At 53.0% G+C, this 16,419-nt stretch overlaps 2 protein-coding genes across 3 annotated transcripts; both read right to left on the bottom strand.

The window, feature by feature from the left end:
- Positions 1 to 1,640: 1,640 nt before the first annotated feature.
- Positions 1,641 to 6,063, bottom strand: HOXD10 (homeobox D10). Its single transcript, XM_059928140.1, has 2 exons — positions 3,949 to 6,063; positions 1,641 to 2,614 (listed from the first exon to the last, which is right to left on the bottom strand). Exons 1-2 carry the CDS (start codon positions 5,198 to 5,200, stop codon positions 2,337 to 2,339), a joined length of 1,530 nt encoding a protein of 509 aa, XP_059784123.1. The 5' UTR covers positions 5,201 to 6,063; the 3' UTR covers positions 1,641 to 2,336.
- On the bottom strand, positions 2,530 to 14,738 carry HOXD11 (homeobox D11). 2 transcript variants are annotated; one of them, XR_009504224.1, is made up of 3 exons: positions 13,402 to 14,738; positions 12,209 to 12,664; positions 2,530 to 2,614 (listed from the first exon to the last, which is right to left on the bottom strand). XR_009504224.1 is itself a non-coding variant. In XM_059928146.1 (2 exons), the coding sequence occupies exons 1-2, from the start codon at positions 14,171 to 14,173 to the stop codon at positions 12,429 to 12,431; spliced, it is 1,008 nt and encodes a 335-aa protein (XP_059784129.1). In that variant the 5' UTR covers positions 14,174 to 14,738; the 3' UTR covers positions 11,942 to 12,428. The 2 variants fall into 2 exon arrangements, 1 of the variants encoding a protein (XP_059784129.1); XM_059928146.1 differs by lacking the exon at positions 2,530 to 2,614 and having other exon boundaries at positions 11,942 to 12,664.
- Between the last annotated feature and the right edge of the window lie 1,681 nt (positions 14,739 to 16,419).

The following is a 16,419-nucleotide window of genomic DNA, read 5'->3' as shown; positions in this document are numbered from 1 at the left end:
CCCAGCGCACCCTTGGAGGGCTCCCAGCCCACCTCGAGCCCCGGAAAGGAAGGGGGAAATGGCTACTTCTGGCCTAATCGATTGCCTTTGCCAATGGCTTTCCGATTTTATTCCAGAGGAGCTGCCTTTGCCTGTAGCGCGGGTTTTCCTCCGAGACACGGCCCCCTGTCAACAATGAATGGTGCTCCCCACATCGCAGGGGGTAAACTGAGAAGCTAAAATTGCCCTCCTCTTCTGCCCAACCAGTGGAGGTCTGGGCAAATCTATTCCAGTGTTCTCAACCTGGCACTGATGCGCAGCTGTCCCTCTTCCACCCTAGGAAATGGCTCCCCTAAAGTGTTCTGTCTTGGAACTGGGAAAGACTCTTCGTTTTCAGGAGGAAGTTTAAAACTCTGAATAAATACTGAGTCTCCCAAAGACTCCTTGGATGACGGTTTTAAGGCTCAGACCCCCTAAAAAAGGGGACAAATGAAAAGGACGTGTTTTGTGAAGCTGCTTGAATCTATTGGAGACCCTCTGAAACCACAGTACAACATGGGGTAACGAATTCTCTGTCAGCTCATCCCCCCCCAGGCCTCTCCTCTCTTCTCCCTGGCCAGACTAAGGTCTGGACCCTCTTGGGCTGAGGATCCTGCAATCTATCTATCTATCTATCTATCTATCTATCTATCTATCTATCTATCTATACACACACACACGTGAAAGCTGGCTGGAGTTTTCTGAGTCATGGTGGTAGCTGGAACATTCGACTTCATGGGAAGTCATGTTCATCTGTAAATTCTCTTTCGGTCACCCTTCGTATATTTTCCTGCCTCCCAGATACAATGGCTCCAACCAGCATTTTGTAATTAAATAGAGGGAGGATTAACTGGGGAAAACCTTTTCTTCCTTTAAAAAAATTTTTCATGTAGGTCACTAAGAGGTAATGACTGAGCATAAAATCCTTCCACAAGGAAACCAGGGCAACGTGGGATGGGAAAACTCACCCATCCTCGACTTCACTTTGGCCTGGCTGTCTTGCGCTTGGGATGGGGATGGGGAATGGGGATGGGGAATGGGGATGGGGGTGGGGGAGAGGAAAATGGGGGCCGAATTGGATCCGATGCAATTCTAAGTTGCTGCTTGTCCCTGCTCCTGTAATGGAGGCCTGGCGGCTTCCAGGTGGGCAAGACTGATTTCAACCCAGCCCCTGATGATGGCACACCAGCCAGAAATCTCCAAGACTCCACCGAAAGCATTAAAAATAACACAACCAAAACCAAAGAGAGGAAGACACACAAGTGGGGAGCTGGGAGGAAAATGCAGTTTGGGCACAGGCTTACTTACCAGGCTGAGACTAGAGGGGAAGCTCACACCCACTGACAAATCAATTATGTTACTATCATGGGGGGAGGGGGAGAGAGGACCCTTCTTCTTCCCAACTAGGAAAACAGCACATACAGTTTGGATTATCACTCCCCTGACCACTGCCAAATTTCAGCACCAAAGATCCCCTTCAGCTTTTCTCTCCCATTTCCCCTCCCCTGCTCTCTACCACCCCAACAACTGCCCCAAACAAGCAGTTTAACAGGAAGACAATCTCACCAAAGTCTTTCATTTCCACCATAACATATTTCCATTTCAGAAAGCAGAGGGAGTGCACTTGTTTCCAGAGTTTATTGCATTATACATGCGACCAGAACATGCACAGAAAGGACAGGTTGCTGTTGTACTTCTACCAAACCATAGATGCACCACAAGGGAAAGGCTACAAGGCAAAGTCTCAATATTCCATCTCACCAAGGACAATTGCTAAACTCATTTGCAAAAAGATACATTGTAATGTGCTTTTTAAGTCCCTCCCCACAAAGCTTGTGGGTTTTCTTAATCTTTTTAAAATATATATGTAAAAGTACTTTTAAGTACTGGATGTACTCAAAACGCCATGAGCTCATGGACTAACCACACACACAGACCTTTTGTGTTAGGAAAAACATGAAAAAGTCACATTGCTGGATGGACGAGTGGATTGATGGATGCTCTACAGTTCCAATAAGTTAAGACCCAAATGAAAATTCGCAGTAATAGTTACCCTGCATTACGATGAAAAAAATAATAAATTACATGTGCTAGTTTTTTAATATATATATATACTCATAGGGATTACAGATCACTTGCAGCATGAACAGAATGACCCCAAAGTCACATTCTAGCAGGAAAAACAAAAACAAAAACAAAAAAACAAATCAAAAAACAGAGAGCAATGAAGGTTTTGTTTCCGCCTTCCCAATCCTCCAGCACTCGGCCCTGGAAGTCGGTGCCCCCTCTCCGATCCTGGCCTCTGACGGGCCTCGGACCTAAGAGAAGGTGAGGTTGGCGGTCAGTTCTCGGATCCGGTTCTCTCGGCTCATCTTCTTGAGTTTCATTCGGCGGTTTTGAAACCAAATCTTGACCTGCCTGTCGGTGAGGTTAACGCTCTTACTGATCTCTAGGCGGCGCTCGCGAGTGAGGTACATATTGAACAAGAACTCTTTTTCTAATTCCAGCGTTTGGTGCTTAGTGTAAGGGCACCTCTTCTTTCTGCCACTCTTTGCAGTGAGCCAATTGCTGGTTGGAGTATCAGACTTGATTTCCTCTAACAAAATTAAAGGGAGAAAGAAAAAAAATCAAGAATTTTTTTTTCTCTCAGTCTGTTCAAATGTACCCTTGGCCATGACCCCTCTGGCAGCCAGGCCCTTTGGGAAATGCTGGTATTACACATTACTCACACGAGGTGGGCCCTGGAAGGGATTTGTAAATGATGCCAGATTAGTTAAAATACCCCAAATGACACGATGGGTGGGTACTCTCGCCCTCTGTGTCAGCGTTCTCTCTCTCTCTCTCCTTTCTGACCCGCACAAAATATTAGTATAATAGTAAACTTTCAGGATCTCACCAGCAACATTCTAAGTGATCATCTTACAACAGGGCTAGAGTGGAAGAAGCAAGCCACAGCCTGACAAGCCTACAAACCCCACTGCTTCCTCAGATCCCCAAGTCTGCCACTTCGTTCCCACTTCTCCTAGGCAGGCAGGGAGCCCCGCACAGCCAGGTTTATAGGTGCCAATTCTCTTTCAAAAGATAACCGAGTACAACTTCTCCGCCCTGCTTGGGCATCGTTGTGTGCCCAAGAATTTCCTGAATTCTTATGCCTTCTTGCCCCCACACAAAAACATTCTCCCAGAAATGTAGCTCTTTGCTGTGGCCCAACTCTGAGCACTGGGGGAGAGGATCAGGGGCAGAAAAGCCAGAGCCCCTGGCTCTTTGCCCTGCCCAGCCCTAAGGCTGGCCCTGCTGGGTGGGCCACACACATTCCATTCTCTCCCCCTTCTGCCTTTGCCCCCTCTGCAAATGGATTGCAAAGCTTTCGGCACTTTCCCCAGACAAAGCCAAGGTTACCTAGCTCCGCAGAGGCAAGGAGCCCTGTTCTTCGGCCCAAGCACCAACCGGCCCAGCCATCTCATTCCCCTTGCCGCCCCCAAGCTCGCAGGATGCGGGGTGCATACACTTGAACACGAACACGGTGCCTTGGACCACCTTAAAATCATCATTGGGTGAAAGGCAGGGCTGGGACTACAAATCTGAGCTGGAGAAAGGAGGTTCTGGGGCCGTGTTTACCAGCCGCAGGTCTCATTTGCGCTCTTTTGTTGCATTTCAGGTCTAGCGCAGGAAAAATAAACCCAGCAAGCCCTTCCTCTGCCGGGGCGCCATCAGCGCGGGGCCAGGAGTAGCCAGGAGGGCGAGGGCAGCGCGGGAAAAGCAGAAACCATCTCGGGACTAAGATTGCCCCTCCAAGAGCGGGGAGGAGTGGCACTTGCCAGTCGGGGCCCCAGGCTGCCGGGTTCGGCACTGGGCACCCAGGCGTTCCCTCTCTCTGCCGGGTTCCCGGGCTGCGCGCCCCGCTGGGGTGGCAACTCTGCTCATACCGACCTTTGCTTTCCTTCTCCTGTACTTCGGGACTGGACACGGAGACCTCAGCCAGGCAGCTCCTCTCTTCTGGAAGGCCGCCCTTGGCCTCGGGGCTCTCCACCTGGGAGACTTTGGCGGGCTCCTGGCCACTTGCGGGCTCGTTCATCTTCTTTTCCATCTGCAGCTGGGCGGCCGAGAGCTGCGGCTTGGCCGCGCCGCGAGGGTTGAGCTGGAGCATGACTGTGGAGCTGCCTTCGGGGCTGTTATTGTACTCTTGGGTTTTCCCGGTGGCGTAGGTCTGACTCAGTCTAAAATATCCAGGGACAGGAACCTCAGGGTTCTCAACGGGACAGGACTCAGGGACCAGCCTCTGGTACGAAGGGACCTCAGCAGAAATGAGTTTGTTGCGCTTATCAGAATACATGCAGCAATTGGATTCTTCCTTAATGTTGGTGGTGAAGGAGCAAGTAGGGACTTGCTGTGTAACAGGTTGCTCTATTCGACAAGATCTGTTCGGGTCTGTCCAACTGTCTACTTGAGGTATATAAGGATGCACATTCATACCCATATTTTGGTGGTTCACTTCTCTTTTGGCCAGAGACGGGAGTAGTCCACAGGTTTGCATTCCATAGGTCCCCATGTCTGCACTAGGTGGTGGCATGTACATGCTGGCGCTGCTCGAATAAAAACTGTCACTCCTGCAGGCACTGATCAAGGAATCTACTAAAAAAGTATTAGCAGCAGGAGAGCTGTTGGGAAAGGACATTTTGGGGAGGAATTTGAAGAAGAGAGATTGTGTCCTTTGTAGGCTGACATCTCTAGGAAAACATTCCCCGTGTAATTGTGGATGCCTCTGCCGACCACATGACAACCAAGCCAATGAGATTTGAAAATGGCCTTGAGCCGCAGCCTCCTCGCAGGTCACGTGCTCCAGAGCCGGCCAGCCGGCCGCGTAAGCACGGACAACAGCGACATCTACTACGCGCCCGCGATAGTGCGCGCTGGAGACAACCGGCCCAGCACTCTCCGCCGTCCGCCAGCCTCCCGGGGCTCGCTCGGCCCGCCCGCCCCACTCGCGTCCCCCACTCCAGCCGCTGGGCCCCGCAGGCGGAAGGAAAGTCTCGGCCCGAGGGGTCTCCGGGAGGACACACGCGGGGAGGGAAGCCGAGGCGCCGTGGCGCCAGCACACAGAAGCATTCTCCGCACACGCCCAGGCAGAAGGCGCCCAAGAGGGCCGGGGCGAGGGCGGGGTTGGGGGCCCAGCCTGGTTCATTTTGTCCCAGGCAGCCTGGGAAGGTGAGTTGGATTCCCCAGGCTCTGAGACATACCACCCCAAGGGTCCACAGGAAAGAGCTCTGGTGCGGAGACGCGGCCAAGATGTCCTGGGGAGCGGAGGCGAGAAGGGCCGCGAGGGCCGAGAGGCCACGCAGCTGGCCGGCCCCGCGGAGCCCCGAGGACCGGCCCGGCCCCGGCGCTGTCCTCTGACTCGGCCCGCCCGCCCCAGCTCCCAGCGCCTCCGCGCCCCGGTGGGCTACCCGAGCCTTCGGCTCTCCGTGGAACCACACCCCAATCTCCGCGGGTCGGGCCGCTGGGAGCTTTCAGCCCGGAGACAATCCCTCGCCAGCAGTTCGCTATCCGCGAAAGCATCCCCCGGGTTCCCAGCGGAAGAACTAAACCAAGGATTCCCTCCCCACACGCCCTGATAGTAGAGGGCAAAGAGGAAGGGAGAAAAGACTTTTCTAGGAAAGGAGGAAACTCTCGCCCTCAGACTCCAGAAGTTTTAGAAAACTGGGCCAAGCAGGAGAGAGAGAGATGCAAAGGTGTCATTTGGTTCTTCTGCACAGAAAATATGTTTTCCTTTTATGGATTTTGTAAAAGCGCTGGTTTCTGACAAGTGCAAGGTACAAAAGGTTGTGGAATTTATTAATACATATTAAGAAGAATCAGAGTGATCAATAAAATTCTCATCTACATTCTTGGGCTACTTGGTAATTTTCTGGCTTCTGAAGGTTTTTAAAGAGTTATACCCGCTGTTGCCACACACGGGAAGATATTTTATTAACAAATCAATTGAGACTTTGTAAAGGATAAGATTAATAGTTAAGATTTAGCATAATGGCATTTGCTTTATGAATTATTGAAAATTATACTATTGATTTTTCCCCTTCGCTGCTAACCAAGAAGGTCAATTTTTGTTTTAACACAAATTGTCAAATATTAAAAGCTACACTTTTGTCAGAAGTTGAGTTTTATAGTTTTGGACAATTCCTAAAAGTATTTGACATGATTCGATTCTGCTTGGGTAAGGGAAGGGAGGGAAAAAAGAGGTGGGGGAACCTCAGTCCTCTGTTTCCTTTGGTGAGGGAAAGTTCTATAAAGAGGATTTAGTCTGGGGTTGTGGTCAACCTCATTAAAAGAACAACCACCAGCACCACCATGGAAACTCAGAGTTTTATGAGAAACTTCTTCAACAACTTCCTCCCTTGTTCTCTGGTTGCAGGCAGTGATCAGTCCTTCGGAAGCCGTGGCCTCCGGGCAGCAGCAGGGAGCTTTAACCTTGATTTCCAAAGGTTTGCCCTGGACGAGGGACCCCAGCTAGGGCGCTGGAGCCGATCCGGCTTCCCGGATCCCCTTTCCTGCATCCGAGAGAGGAAAAGGGCCCCGAAAATTCTGATCGTAAACCAGTTCTCTGCCCAGGAAGGCATCCGTGTTTTCTTCTCCCCACACTAGTCCTGTCATGGGCTGGCCTTGGATTTCAGGCCCAGAGACTGAACTTGTGCGCAGATTGGGTTTCTGCCTCAGCAGAACTTTTTTTTTTTTTTTTTTGGAGCCTGATGCTCAGCCTACTGGGGGACATAATAGCCCGCTCGCTCCTTCACAAAAACCTTTTCCAACAAACCCTTTGTCCACCCCTCCCCAAAAGGAATCTCCCCTGACCTGGTGGAAACAGTCGTTGGACATTATTTTCATCCTTGGGACCGCTTCGGCTGTCCCCTCACAGTGCCCTCGCCCAAACAATAACCCCTTTTAAAAAACTCCGCAGTGACAGTGAGACAGACCTTTTAAACCTTTACGCAGCTGTTCAAATACAACATCATTGTCAGGTTAAAAGCCTGGCGCCTCTAACTGCTCTGGCTGCGGGATGCCGCCGAAGAAGTGGAGGTTTAAACATTACCTTCGGCAGGGGTGGCTGTTTTTAAGCTTGGGGGTGGGGGAGTGAGGCAGGGAAGAAACCCAACTTTTGACTCTAGTCTGCTAAGGTCCTATTCAAAGCTAACAGCCACTGACCAGCACCCTGAAATTTGCTTTCTCTCAAGACGGAGATCATGATCTCAGCCACAGCTAAGCATGCCCAGGGCTGGACAAAGTGCCCACTCCACACGCTCGTAGCAGGCGCCCTGACGCCAGCCTGGCGCTCCAGCACTGTCCTCCCTTTGCTTGTCGGCCAAGGGAGCTGCTGGGAATCCGTTGTCCAATTCTCTCTATCCCACAAGGGAGGCAAGAGTGTTCAATCTAATCGAGAATTTTATGCCCATCAAATGCCCTTTCATAATCTTTATTTATACATGAATAAAACATCCAAGCTAAAAACCAGCGATTCCTCACCGAACGGGTAGGTCTGCCATGAGCCAGGACAGGCAGGATCTGCCTTCCGAATTTGGGGGGACTTTGTTTCAGGCCCCTGTGCCTTCAAGCTCAAAAGTCACTCCCACATTGGATTTGGTTTTAAATAGGTATTCTTCACTCACAGGGGAAAAAATGTGTATCAGATATAATTTTGGATCTATTATTACAAAATTCTCTTTTATTCTTTTTCAAATTTCTGTCTTCAGACCAGCTCCTTGAGGCCAGAGACTGCCAATATTTCAGAGAGATTTTATTATAAAAATCAAGCAAAATAGAAATAATACAAGATAATGATCTGAGCCTGGGAGGATGGAAAGTTTGCCTAAGACTCTAAGGCTAAGATAAAGCAAATGGAATGAAAAAGCAAGGCTTTCAAGGCCAGGCTTTATTTTGCTTACAAGTATTTAATGCAACTGCATAGCTGCTGTTTTCGATCATCTTTAGATTAGTTAGAGCAGTTACCATTAATAATAAATCAATATTGCACAATAAAGGAGATGAATATCCACAATTGTACCAAGACATTCTTCTCCCTGGCACAGTTCTTTCCAGAGAAAAATTAAAAGGGTCGCTTTAGCAAGAAATTAGCATTTGCAATCAAGAAATGGCTTGTATCTCTGCTCTCCTGTCACTGGGAAGAAGAGCAGCGGCCCTGGGCCTGAGTGGACCTGGGGCTAGGTTCACCCTGAATTTGGGCCCTGAGTGGCCTCTCAGGGCTGTGCCACTTTTGGGGGGCAGAGTGGATGGGCAGAAATTTTAAAAGCTGCTTCCTCAGAGCACCCTTCCGGATTGCACTGTGCATCTCCCAGCCAATGTGAAAAGAAGTCAAGGGGGCAACTGGGGAGGCTAGAGAAGCCACCACCAATGCAAAGAGGGGTCTAAGGAGACATGCAAAAGGACCGGCAGTCTAGGAACCTCTTCCCTTTGCAGACACAAAAGACTACTTCTCCCAATTTCCCTGCACTTCAGGATCTGAGACCTCAGCGACTCAAGACATGTGGCCATGCTCTATGAGCCCCACACACTGCGAATGATCAAGAGGGGTCAGGTCTGCAGCCCCCAGGAGTCCTGATCCAATTCCCTGACCTTTTTCAGGCTCAATTTGGGCGCTGCTGAGAGGAAAGGAACTGCAGATTGCTAAGCATCCGTGATCTGGGGGAGGCTGCCAGTCAAAGCCAAGGGTCCCTGAAAGGCCACAAGCGCCCCCACTGGAGCTGCCTAAAGAGGAACGCAATGACATTTGGGGAGGGGGGCTCTCACCCCACTTGGACTGAGGCCCGGGTTAGGCTCCCGGAAATGTCGATTCACAATAGCTAAGCTGGGCCCACGGTCAGACAGGCAGGAGCCAGGGTATGCGTGGGGAACATCAATGCCTCTGGCTGGCGCCTCCCATAGGGTGGGGAGACTCATGGCCCCCAGCCTCCACTGAAGCAGATGCCAACTCCCAGGGGTGGACCCAGAGTCTTCGGTCCAGGGCCTGGAGGGAGGGAGTAGAGACAGCGGGGCTGAGGAGGTCCTCACTAATTCCGAGGTTGCATGTACTTACAATGAACTTCGGGAAAGAAAGAACTGCCACCCTTCATTTTGGGACTTCCACCCTTCATTTTGGAACTTCCCTTTTGGACGGCGGATGGTGGCACAGGCCCTCTGCAATGTCAGGGGCTTTTCAGGGTGGGAGTGGGGTCGAGGAGGGCACGCAGTGAGAAAACTGCTTCCAAGAGCTTGTGCCAAAATCAAGCTCGGCGCTCAAGGCCAGCAGACGGCTTGGAAGGCTGGCCAGGGTTCTGTCAAAAGCAAAGCCCGTTTGCTTCAAATGCATTCCCCATTCCACGACGCCTTGAAGTTTAAACATTTCCGGGACTGCCTGACGCTCCGCGCAACCACATTAGCCCAGTCTGGCCCGGGCGCCCCAACTCAGTCCTGCCTGCGCCTCCCGGTGCTACCGGTAGCCCCGAGCGCCAGGCACGACCGGGGGTGGGGGGATCCCTCGCGCAGAACGACCCGCTAGGTCCCCACGCGTCTCATTTTTCTGAGACCACACTCAGCTAAGTTGCCGGCTCCCTGATCTGTCTTAAACAAAAGCCTTTTAATCACCCCAGGCGGTCGGAGAGCGTGCAAGGCGGACGCGGTTTTGGGCAGGGGTGGTTCTACCTTCCTATGGCTCTCCACACTCAAACCACCAAGAAAACTGATTTCCGTAATTTAATTAACTTGCAGTGGCATGACCTATTTTGAAATGCACATATTTGTCTTTTAAAAACCTCTCCTCGACACCACCAGGTTATACCGAGGTATTCTTTGCAACAGCTTTATCTTTAAGAAGACAACGATTAGGTGATCTCTTGTTTCAGGAATCTGCTCCCGTTCCTCTGTCTTTATACAACTTCCCAACCTCAGGGCTGCTTAGAATAAACAAACATCAAACACCTCAGCGATTTCTAACCGCTATTAGAATCCAGTATTAGAATCCAGTATTGGAAAGATATGGTACCGCTGCCTCTCCGACAAATGCGGCTTCTGGTACGTGAGCACGCCCCCGTGTGGCTCTCCAAGGCCAGGCAAACGCGAAATGGTATCTCTAGGTTCGGGGTCTCCTACGGTGGTGGACATACAAGCTTGCTACATTTAGACGCAGTTTAAAAGAGAGAGAGAGAGAGAGAGAGCGAGAGATAGATGGAGAGAGAAAGAAATAAACCAGTTTAAATCTCCTGGAACGATCACATTACTAGGGCACTGACATTGTAACGGATGCCTAGAATTCCAAACAAAGGAATCCCCTTCTGAACGAAGTTATTCCGCTGTACGCTTTGTTTCTATTGCATCTTTAACCAAAGGTTGAGGGACATTTTTGGAAACAGTATAAATATATTTTCTTTTGTTCCATATCATAGGAAGTGCAATAATTTATTTGATAGGGTGACAAATTTTTTCAAATATAACGAAGTTAAGTCTGTAATACCTTCCTTTTTCAAATACCTGTTTTTAAAACCTCGGTTCTTCATTAGAGCTAAAGGACTGCTATATATGACTCCCCCCCCCACAAAAAAAAAACAACCCCAGCATTTCCTAGCTGTATTAAAAGCATGCTGGTAGACATTTTAATATAACCAGTATTTTTGAAAGCAGTCAATTGCTATTGAATTACACAAATGTTTGAAGGGAAATTAAGGTTATTGATCCTGAAATCAGGAATTGGCTTAGATTTATGGTGAGCCCCCGATATGATTCTGTGTGGTCATAAACGTGTGTGTGGGTCTGGATGTGTGTGAGCATGTGTGCATGAGAGTGGGTGGCAGTTGAATATCACAGAAGAACCTTAAGGCACCTAATTATTCAGAAAGGTTAAAGGTGATGACCTTGACATTTTGGAAGTTCAAAGGCATACACTTATGCACTTATGTTTTTCCTTCCCCCCAAAAGCTTTGGTAATCAAAAAAATTTTGCATTTGGAAACGCATGCCCCCTTGGAAGATGCATGGGGTGCTGTGCCTCTTATGGATTTATTTTTTGACTTTGGGCTTACGAGAGGTTACGAGTCATAAGATTCACTTTATTCTTTTCAGAGAAAGAGAAGCTCTTCTCACTCTTCCCGTTTATTGCACATTGCGGAAATCTCCTTTGGGCCCACCAGAAGGTGTATAATATAACTCAATTAAGCTGTTTAGAACTTTAGCTTTTATGGTGTTGTCTAGACAGTTCAAGGTTTTGTAAACAGCCTGGCCTGGCCCTGCAACATAAAGTGCAGTGCGGCCCCTACCACATTCTTTACCTTGAAGCAGTAAATGTGGTGAGAAGTGGGTCTGCAGCCCTGGGCCCTATTTCCAGGGAGGAGGGGTTACCTTCTCTGCTCCAAGCCCCTGTGACACCAACAAGGACCCAGGCCCTCTCCACCCACTGATACCTTCCCTTTAGCAAACTAGTTTCTTTTTTTCCAATGAGAGGTTCTAGTTTTAATTTCTTCTTTTAAGGGACCCTGCCTCCTTGACAGCTTGTTAAGAGTGAACTTGGTCTCCTAAGCAGTTTTTATTTTTTTTAAGTTTCTTTTGTTTTTTCAGGAATTCCAAGTTTACTACACTGGGGGTGGGGTGGGCAAGGAGATTTGTTTCTTAGGTTCCTGCTGCCCCAACCTCATGGCCTGGAGAAGGCAGCACCAGTATGGCTGGCTCACATCTTCAATTCAGAGATTCATCCTTAAAGTGATTTTTAATGCCAGTGCAGCCTAGAAAGGATGGGAGGGAACGACTCTTATTTTAGCGGGATTAAAAAGCATTTCACTTGATTTTCAGTTGCTTGGAAGAGAAGGTTCTGGCCACTAAAATATCCTAATCAGACACTAAACTTCTTCAAAGAGGAAAATTCATACAGTGTATTGAAGCTGTAACCTCCATTTTACTAGAAACCATTTATTCACACAAAAGACAGTGACCCATGCCTTGATACGACAGACCAAAGGTACATTCCCCAGAGTTTAAATAATCTGCATTCACCAAGGGGAAGGGATGCGGTCCCTTAAACTCAGAACAAAAACAAGCGCCTTCCAGCCCCTCGGCCTAACTCTCTACAGATCCCACAGCGTGCCCACGGGAGCTCAGAGAGAGGGAGGGAGAACAACAGCGCATTGGCGGTAAAATTGTAAAGGGACGTTTGCATTTACCATTTTCCCCTTATTAGGATCCGTTCGGCCAAGTCCCCGACCTCGTCCGCAGGCTGCAGTGGTCGCTGGGAGGTCCCGAGTTGACCGTGGGAAGGAATCGTGGAGTTCCACAGAGAAGAGGCGTCATTAAACCCAAGGACATTGGGCCTGCCCAGGGCAGGCTGGTGGGGAGGAGAGTGGGTGAGTGGGGCTCAGGGGAGAGGGGTGCTTCCTGGAGCTCTCAAAATAAGGGGTTTCCAGTGAAATACTGCAGACGGTCTCTGTTCAGTTTCTTTTCTTTCATTCTGCGATTCTGGAACCAGATTTTGACTTGCCGGTCAGTGAGGTTGAGCATCCGAGAAAGTTGGAGTCTTTTCTCTTTGTTTATGTACACGTTAAAGAAAAACTCCCGTTCCAGTTCGCGGATCTGATACTTGGTGTAGGGACAGCGCTTTTTTCGGGATCGCTGGGGGGCCACTGCAAGGCAAAAAGACCAAGAGGTGAGAGAGGCCACTGCCTGCCCACCCCCCTGCTGCCCGCCCAGGCCCGCGCGAGGGCCAGGCCTCGGCCCGTTGGGGACGTCTCCTGCTGCCGCTGAAAGGCCCTGCCTGCGTCGTGGGGGATGATATATGGGCGTTCACAGGAGAGTGCGGGCGTGGACGTGTGTTCACGCCCAGACACACACACGTACGCACGCACACACACACACACACACGACCTGGCAACGAGGTGGGGAAGCAGAGGGCGAGGCAGGCTCTGAGCTGGACTCGGAAGGGAGAGAAACACGAGCGCGCCGGGCAGCCAGCGGCTTGGACAAAGTCCAGTTCACGCATCAAACTCTCCCCAACCCAACGCCCCCCCCCCACCCCTTTAAAAGCAGGAGGCTCGAGTGTCCACACTCAAAAACTGGCTTGAAATCTCTCCTCCCTCCCTCCATGGTCTCTAGGACCAACCCCCCTCACCGCACGCACAAAACTGGGGGAAAGCTCTCTGCAGCGATTAATGTCCTCATCGAAGTCTACCTTAAGCCCACCTAAATTGGTTTCCTATCGTAAACACGCTTTACAACGGCCCGGGAAATCTTATAGGATGTATAAACCCCTTCGAACGCTTATAAAGTAGCACATAAAACTGCGCAAGCAGAGGGAGGCCCCTCCGCCCCCCTGCGCCCGCGGCCCCCGCGCCCAGCCGCCCACCCCACGTCCGGTGCCTACCTGCGCCGCCGCTCTTCTCAGCCCCCGCCTCCCCCGGGGGCACCTCGCCGTCGCCGCCCTCTGCCGCCCCCTTGGGCTCCGAGCCGGGGGTCGTCTTGGCGCAGGGACTTCCCCCACCGCCACTGGCCGCCGTCTTGTGGTTGCTCTTGTCGGCGGCGCCCTCGGGCTGCGGCGGCGCGGGCGGCGGAGGGGGCTGCGGTCCGGCGAACGGGGGCCCGGGTGCAGCCTCGTAGAACTGGTCGAAGCCCTGCGGCAGGATGCCGTTGCGGCCCACGGCGCTGTAGAAATTGGAGGCGGCGCCCGCGGGGCCGTGCGGCGGCCCGGGCGCGGCGCACACCGGATCCGGCGCCTTGAAGAGCACATCCGGACGGCGACCCGCGGGCGGGAGGAGCTCGCGCTGCATGGCCGCCTCCTCGGCCGCCGCCGCCGCCGCCGCCGCCGCCGCCGCTGCAGCGTAGTAGGGAGCGTAGCTACCGGCGCCGCCGCTGCCGCCCCCGCCGGGGCCGCCGCCGCCGCCGCCCCCTGCACCGCCTCCGCCGCCGCCGCGGTATGGCCACTTGGCGCGCTCCAGGCCGTAGTCGCGGAAGGCCACTTCGCGCACGGGCTGGACGTGCGGCGCCAGGTTGGAAGAGTAGGGGAAAGTCATCTGGCAGGACGACGGTTGTGACAGGAACGACGGCTTGCTGGCGAAGTCCGACGGGGCCACATAGTAGGCGCAGCCGGGCAAGTACATGCTGGCTGCGCTCGGGCCGCACTCGTCAAAGTCGTTCATGGCTCCGCGGCGTGCGCGCCGGCGAGCCCCGGGCCGCTCCCCGCGCCGCCAACCTGAGCCATCGATTGCACAAGAGGCTTGGGCCAGGATCAACTAAGCAAAAATCCCCACCGGGAGCTGACGTGCTATTCATCTTGATTGATTCTGGTGGTAATTATGTCACGTGACGCCATGGAGAGAAATGTCCTTATATCTATATCAGTGCTCGCCAACACACTCCGGGACGGTTCCTGGCGCCGAGAGGCGCGCGCGCGCTGGGGGCGGATCGGCCTCCCTCTCCAGCCAGCTCTCCCCGGGCACCCCCTGATCAGGCTGTGCCTCAGGCCGGTCACCTGTGCGCCGCCGGCGGCTGCCACTGCTGGGTGCATCTGCCACCGCCCGGCTGGGCCGCCCGCTCGCGCCCGCCCGCGCCTTTAAGTACGCGGACCGAGGCCGGCAGGGAGGAGGAGGGAGGGGGAGGAAGGCGGAGGAAGGGGGAAGGGAAAGAAGCGGAGAGCTGAGGGGGGAGACCCAGCTCCGGGCACAGGGGACTAGGTGTGAGGGTGTGAGTTTCCCACCCCCCACACCCCTTCCTGCAGCCGCTCCCTCCCCCGCGACGCCGCCACCCTCTTCAGTTTGCCCGCCGGGAGCTTGTTGCTTCTTGTTCAAGGGGCGTAATTGCGCCTCTCTCGGGGCGCAAGGAGCCCTGATTTACATATTTCTCTGCCCAGCGCCTACGCCGCGGAGTAACTTGGGTCTCTCCATGGACGACCGGGAGCACGAATGCCAGCCTCAAAAAACTCACGCCAAAACCCTACCAGGAGCTCACCCGGCCCAGGACCTCGGTGCCCCCTCGGCCCTGTCGCCCTCTCTCCTTTCTGTCTCTCTTTCTCCTTCCTTGTCTCCCTTCATTCTTCTCACTTTTCTCTCCTGTCCTCTCTTCTCTCACTTCCCCGTTTCCTTTTTTCTTCTTCCTTCCTCTTATTACTCCCCACCTTTCCTGTCTCAGTCTGTCCCCTGATCCTCTCCTCCTTTCCCCTAGCTATGTGTCACCACCTCTATCTCTCTCCCTGTCACCTCTCTGCCTTTTCTCTCCCAGTGCTAAAGCAAGAAGGGAGTTCAGCCAGCGAAGATACCCCGTGGCCCTCTAGAAGCTGGGGGGTCTGGTGAACAAAAGGATCTGGAGTCCTACTCTCAGGGTGCCTGGCTTCCCGCTTTCTCGCAAGCGGAGACAAAACGCCGGTGCCTCCGCCCTCCTCACCCTCTCTGCCTTCTGGCCTGGACTGGGACCAACTAGCCTCACATCCAGCCCCTTCTCGGCGTCGGAGCCCCGCCAAGGCCTACGCATCCGTGCCGTGTCTTTCCAAGGCTCCTGCGGCACCCTAGGGCCTGCACGGTCACTGTGGGCCCCCCGGAGGTCCGTTAGCTCTGGGGATGGGTGGGGGGCGGGCTCTCAGAAGTTCTTGCCTCCTTGTTCAAGCCCCTCTTCTCCACTTGGCTCTGAGGGCCCCCCATCCACTCGCCCCAAGGCCTCACTCTCCTCGGCGGTGGCTGCGTCCCTCTTTTTTAGCCTGGGGGGTCCAGGCGAGGCCTGGGCTCCCGCCTCGGGAAAGCCAGCGTTTTCCAAAGATAAAATCAGTCTCTCAGAAAGAAGCTCCCCAAACCCAAATCCCAGAACCGAGGGCAGGAATTTGCCCCTCTCCCCAGGATTCCTCTGCCAGGCAATCGCAGCACTGGTCCTGGGCCTCAGCCCTACGCCTAGGACAGGCAGTGCAGGTTGTGAAGCTGGTTCCCACCCTGGCCCCGGCCGCCGCAGTGCTGGTGCCGTGAGCTCTGCCCACCATGCCGACAGAGAAAAGGCGGGTGATCAGAGATCATATCTATTTTCTGGCCAATGTTCCCCCCTTCCTCTTTTTCCTCCTCCCTCCCATTCTCCCTCCCACTCTCTCTTCTCCGCCCCCCTCCCATCTCAGCTTCCCTCAGAACACTGCGCAAACAGGTCGGTGGGACTGGAGGGCAAGAAGCCCCCACCCCCAAGAACTGCCCATCCTGTGTGCACCTTCCACGCAGCTGGCACTCTCGCCCAGATCCCAGCTCGCCCCCTTCTCCTTAGCCCAGACCGCCGGCACACTTATCTGCCTGCCCATCTCCATCCGCGGCCCAAGCCTCTCCCTTTCGGGCTCGTAGTCGACGCCCCTGGATCTGTCTCCTAAAATGGCTCCCCGGACACTGCACACTAGCCAAGGGGCTGCTCAGGACCCAGGGCA

The sequence above is a fragment of the Balaenoptera ricei genome, chromosome 7, assembly GCF_028023285.1.
Source record: "Balaenoptera ricei isolate mBalRic1 chromosome 7, mBalRic1.hap2, whole genome shotgun sequence".
NCBI lineage: Eukaryota > Metazoa > Chordata > Mammalia > Artiodactyla > Balaenopteridae > Balaenoptera > Balaenoptera ricei.
Note: the sequence above shows the minus strand (reverse complement) of the source record. Positions and strands in the feature narration are given on the sequence as shown.

Bases quoted from the DNA above. Each gene is read 5' to 3' on its own strand.
- HOXD10 (XM_059928140.1), bottom strand. From the start codon at position 5,200: ATGAACCAGGCTGGGCCCCCAACCCCGCCCTCGCCCCGGCCCTCTTGG. The intron at 2,615-3,948 runs GTCGGTATGAGC...TAATTTTGTTAG, and splicing joins ACAGGAGAAGGAAAGCAAAG to AGGAAATCAAGTCTGATACT.
- HOXD11 (XM_059928146.1), bottom strand. From the start codon at position 14,173: ATGAACGACTTTGACGAGTGCGGCCCGAGCGCAGCCAGCATGTACTTG. The intron at 12,665-13,401 runs GTAGGCACCGGA...TTTGCCTTGCAG, and splicing joins TGAGAAGAGCGGCGGCGCAG to TGGCCCCCCAGCGATCCCGA.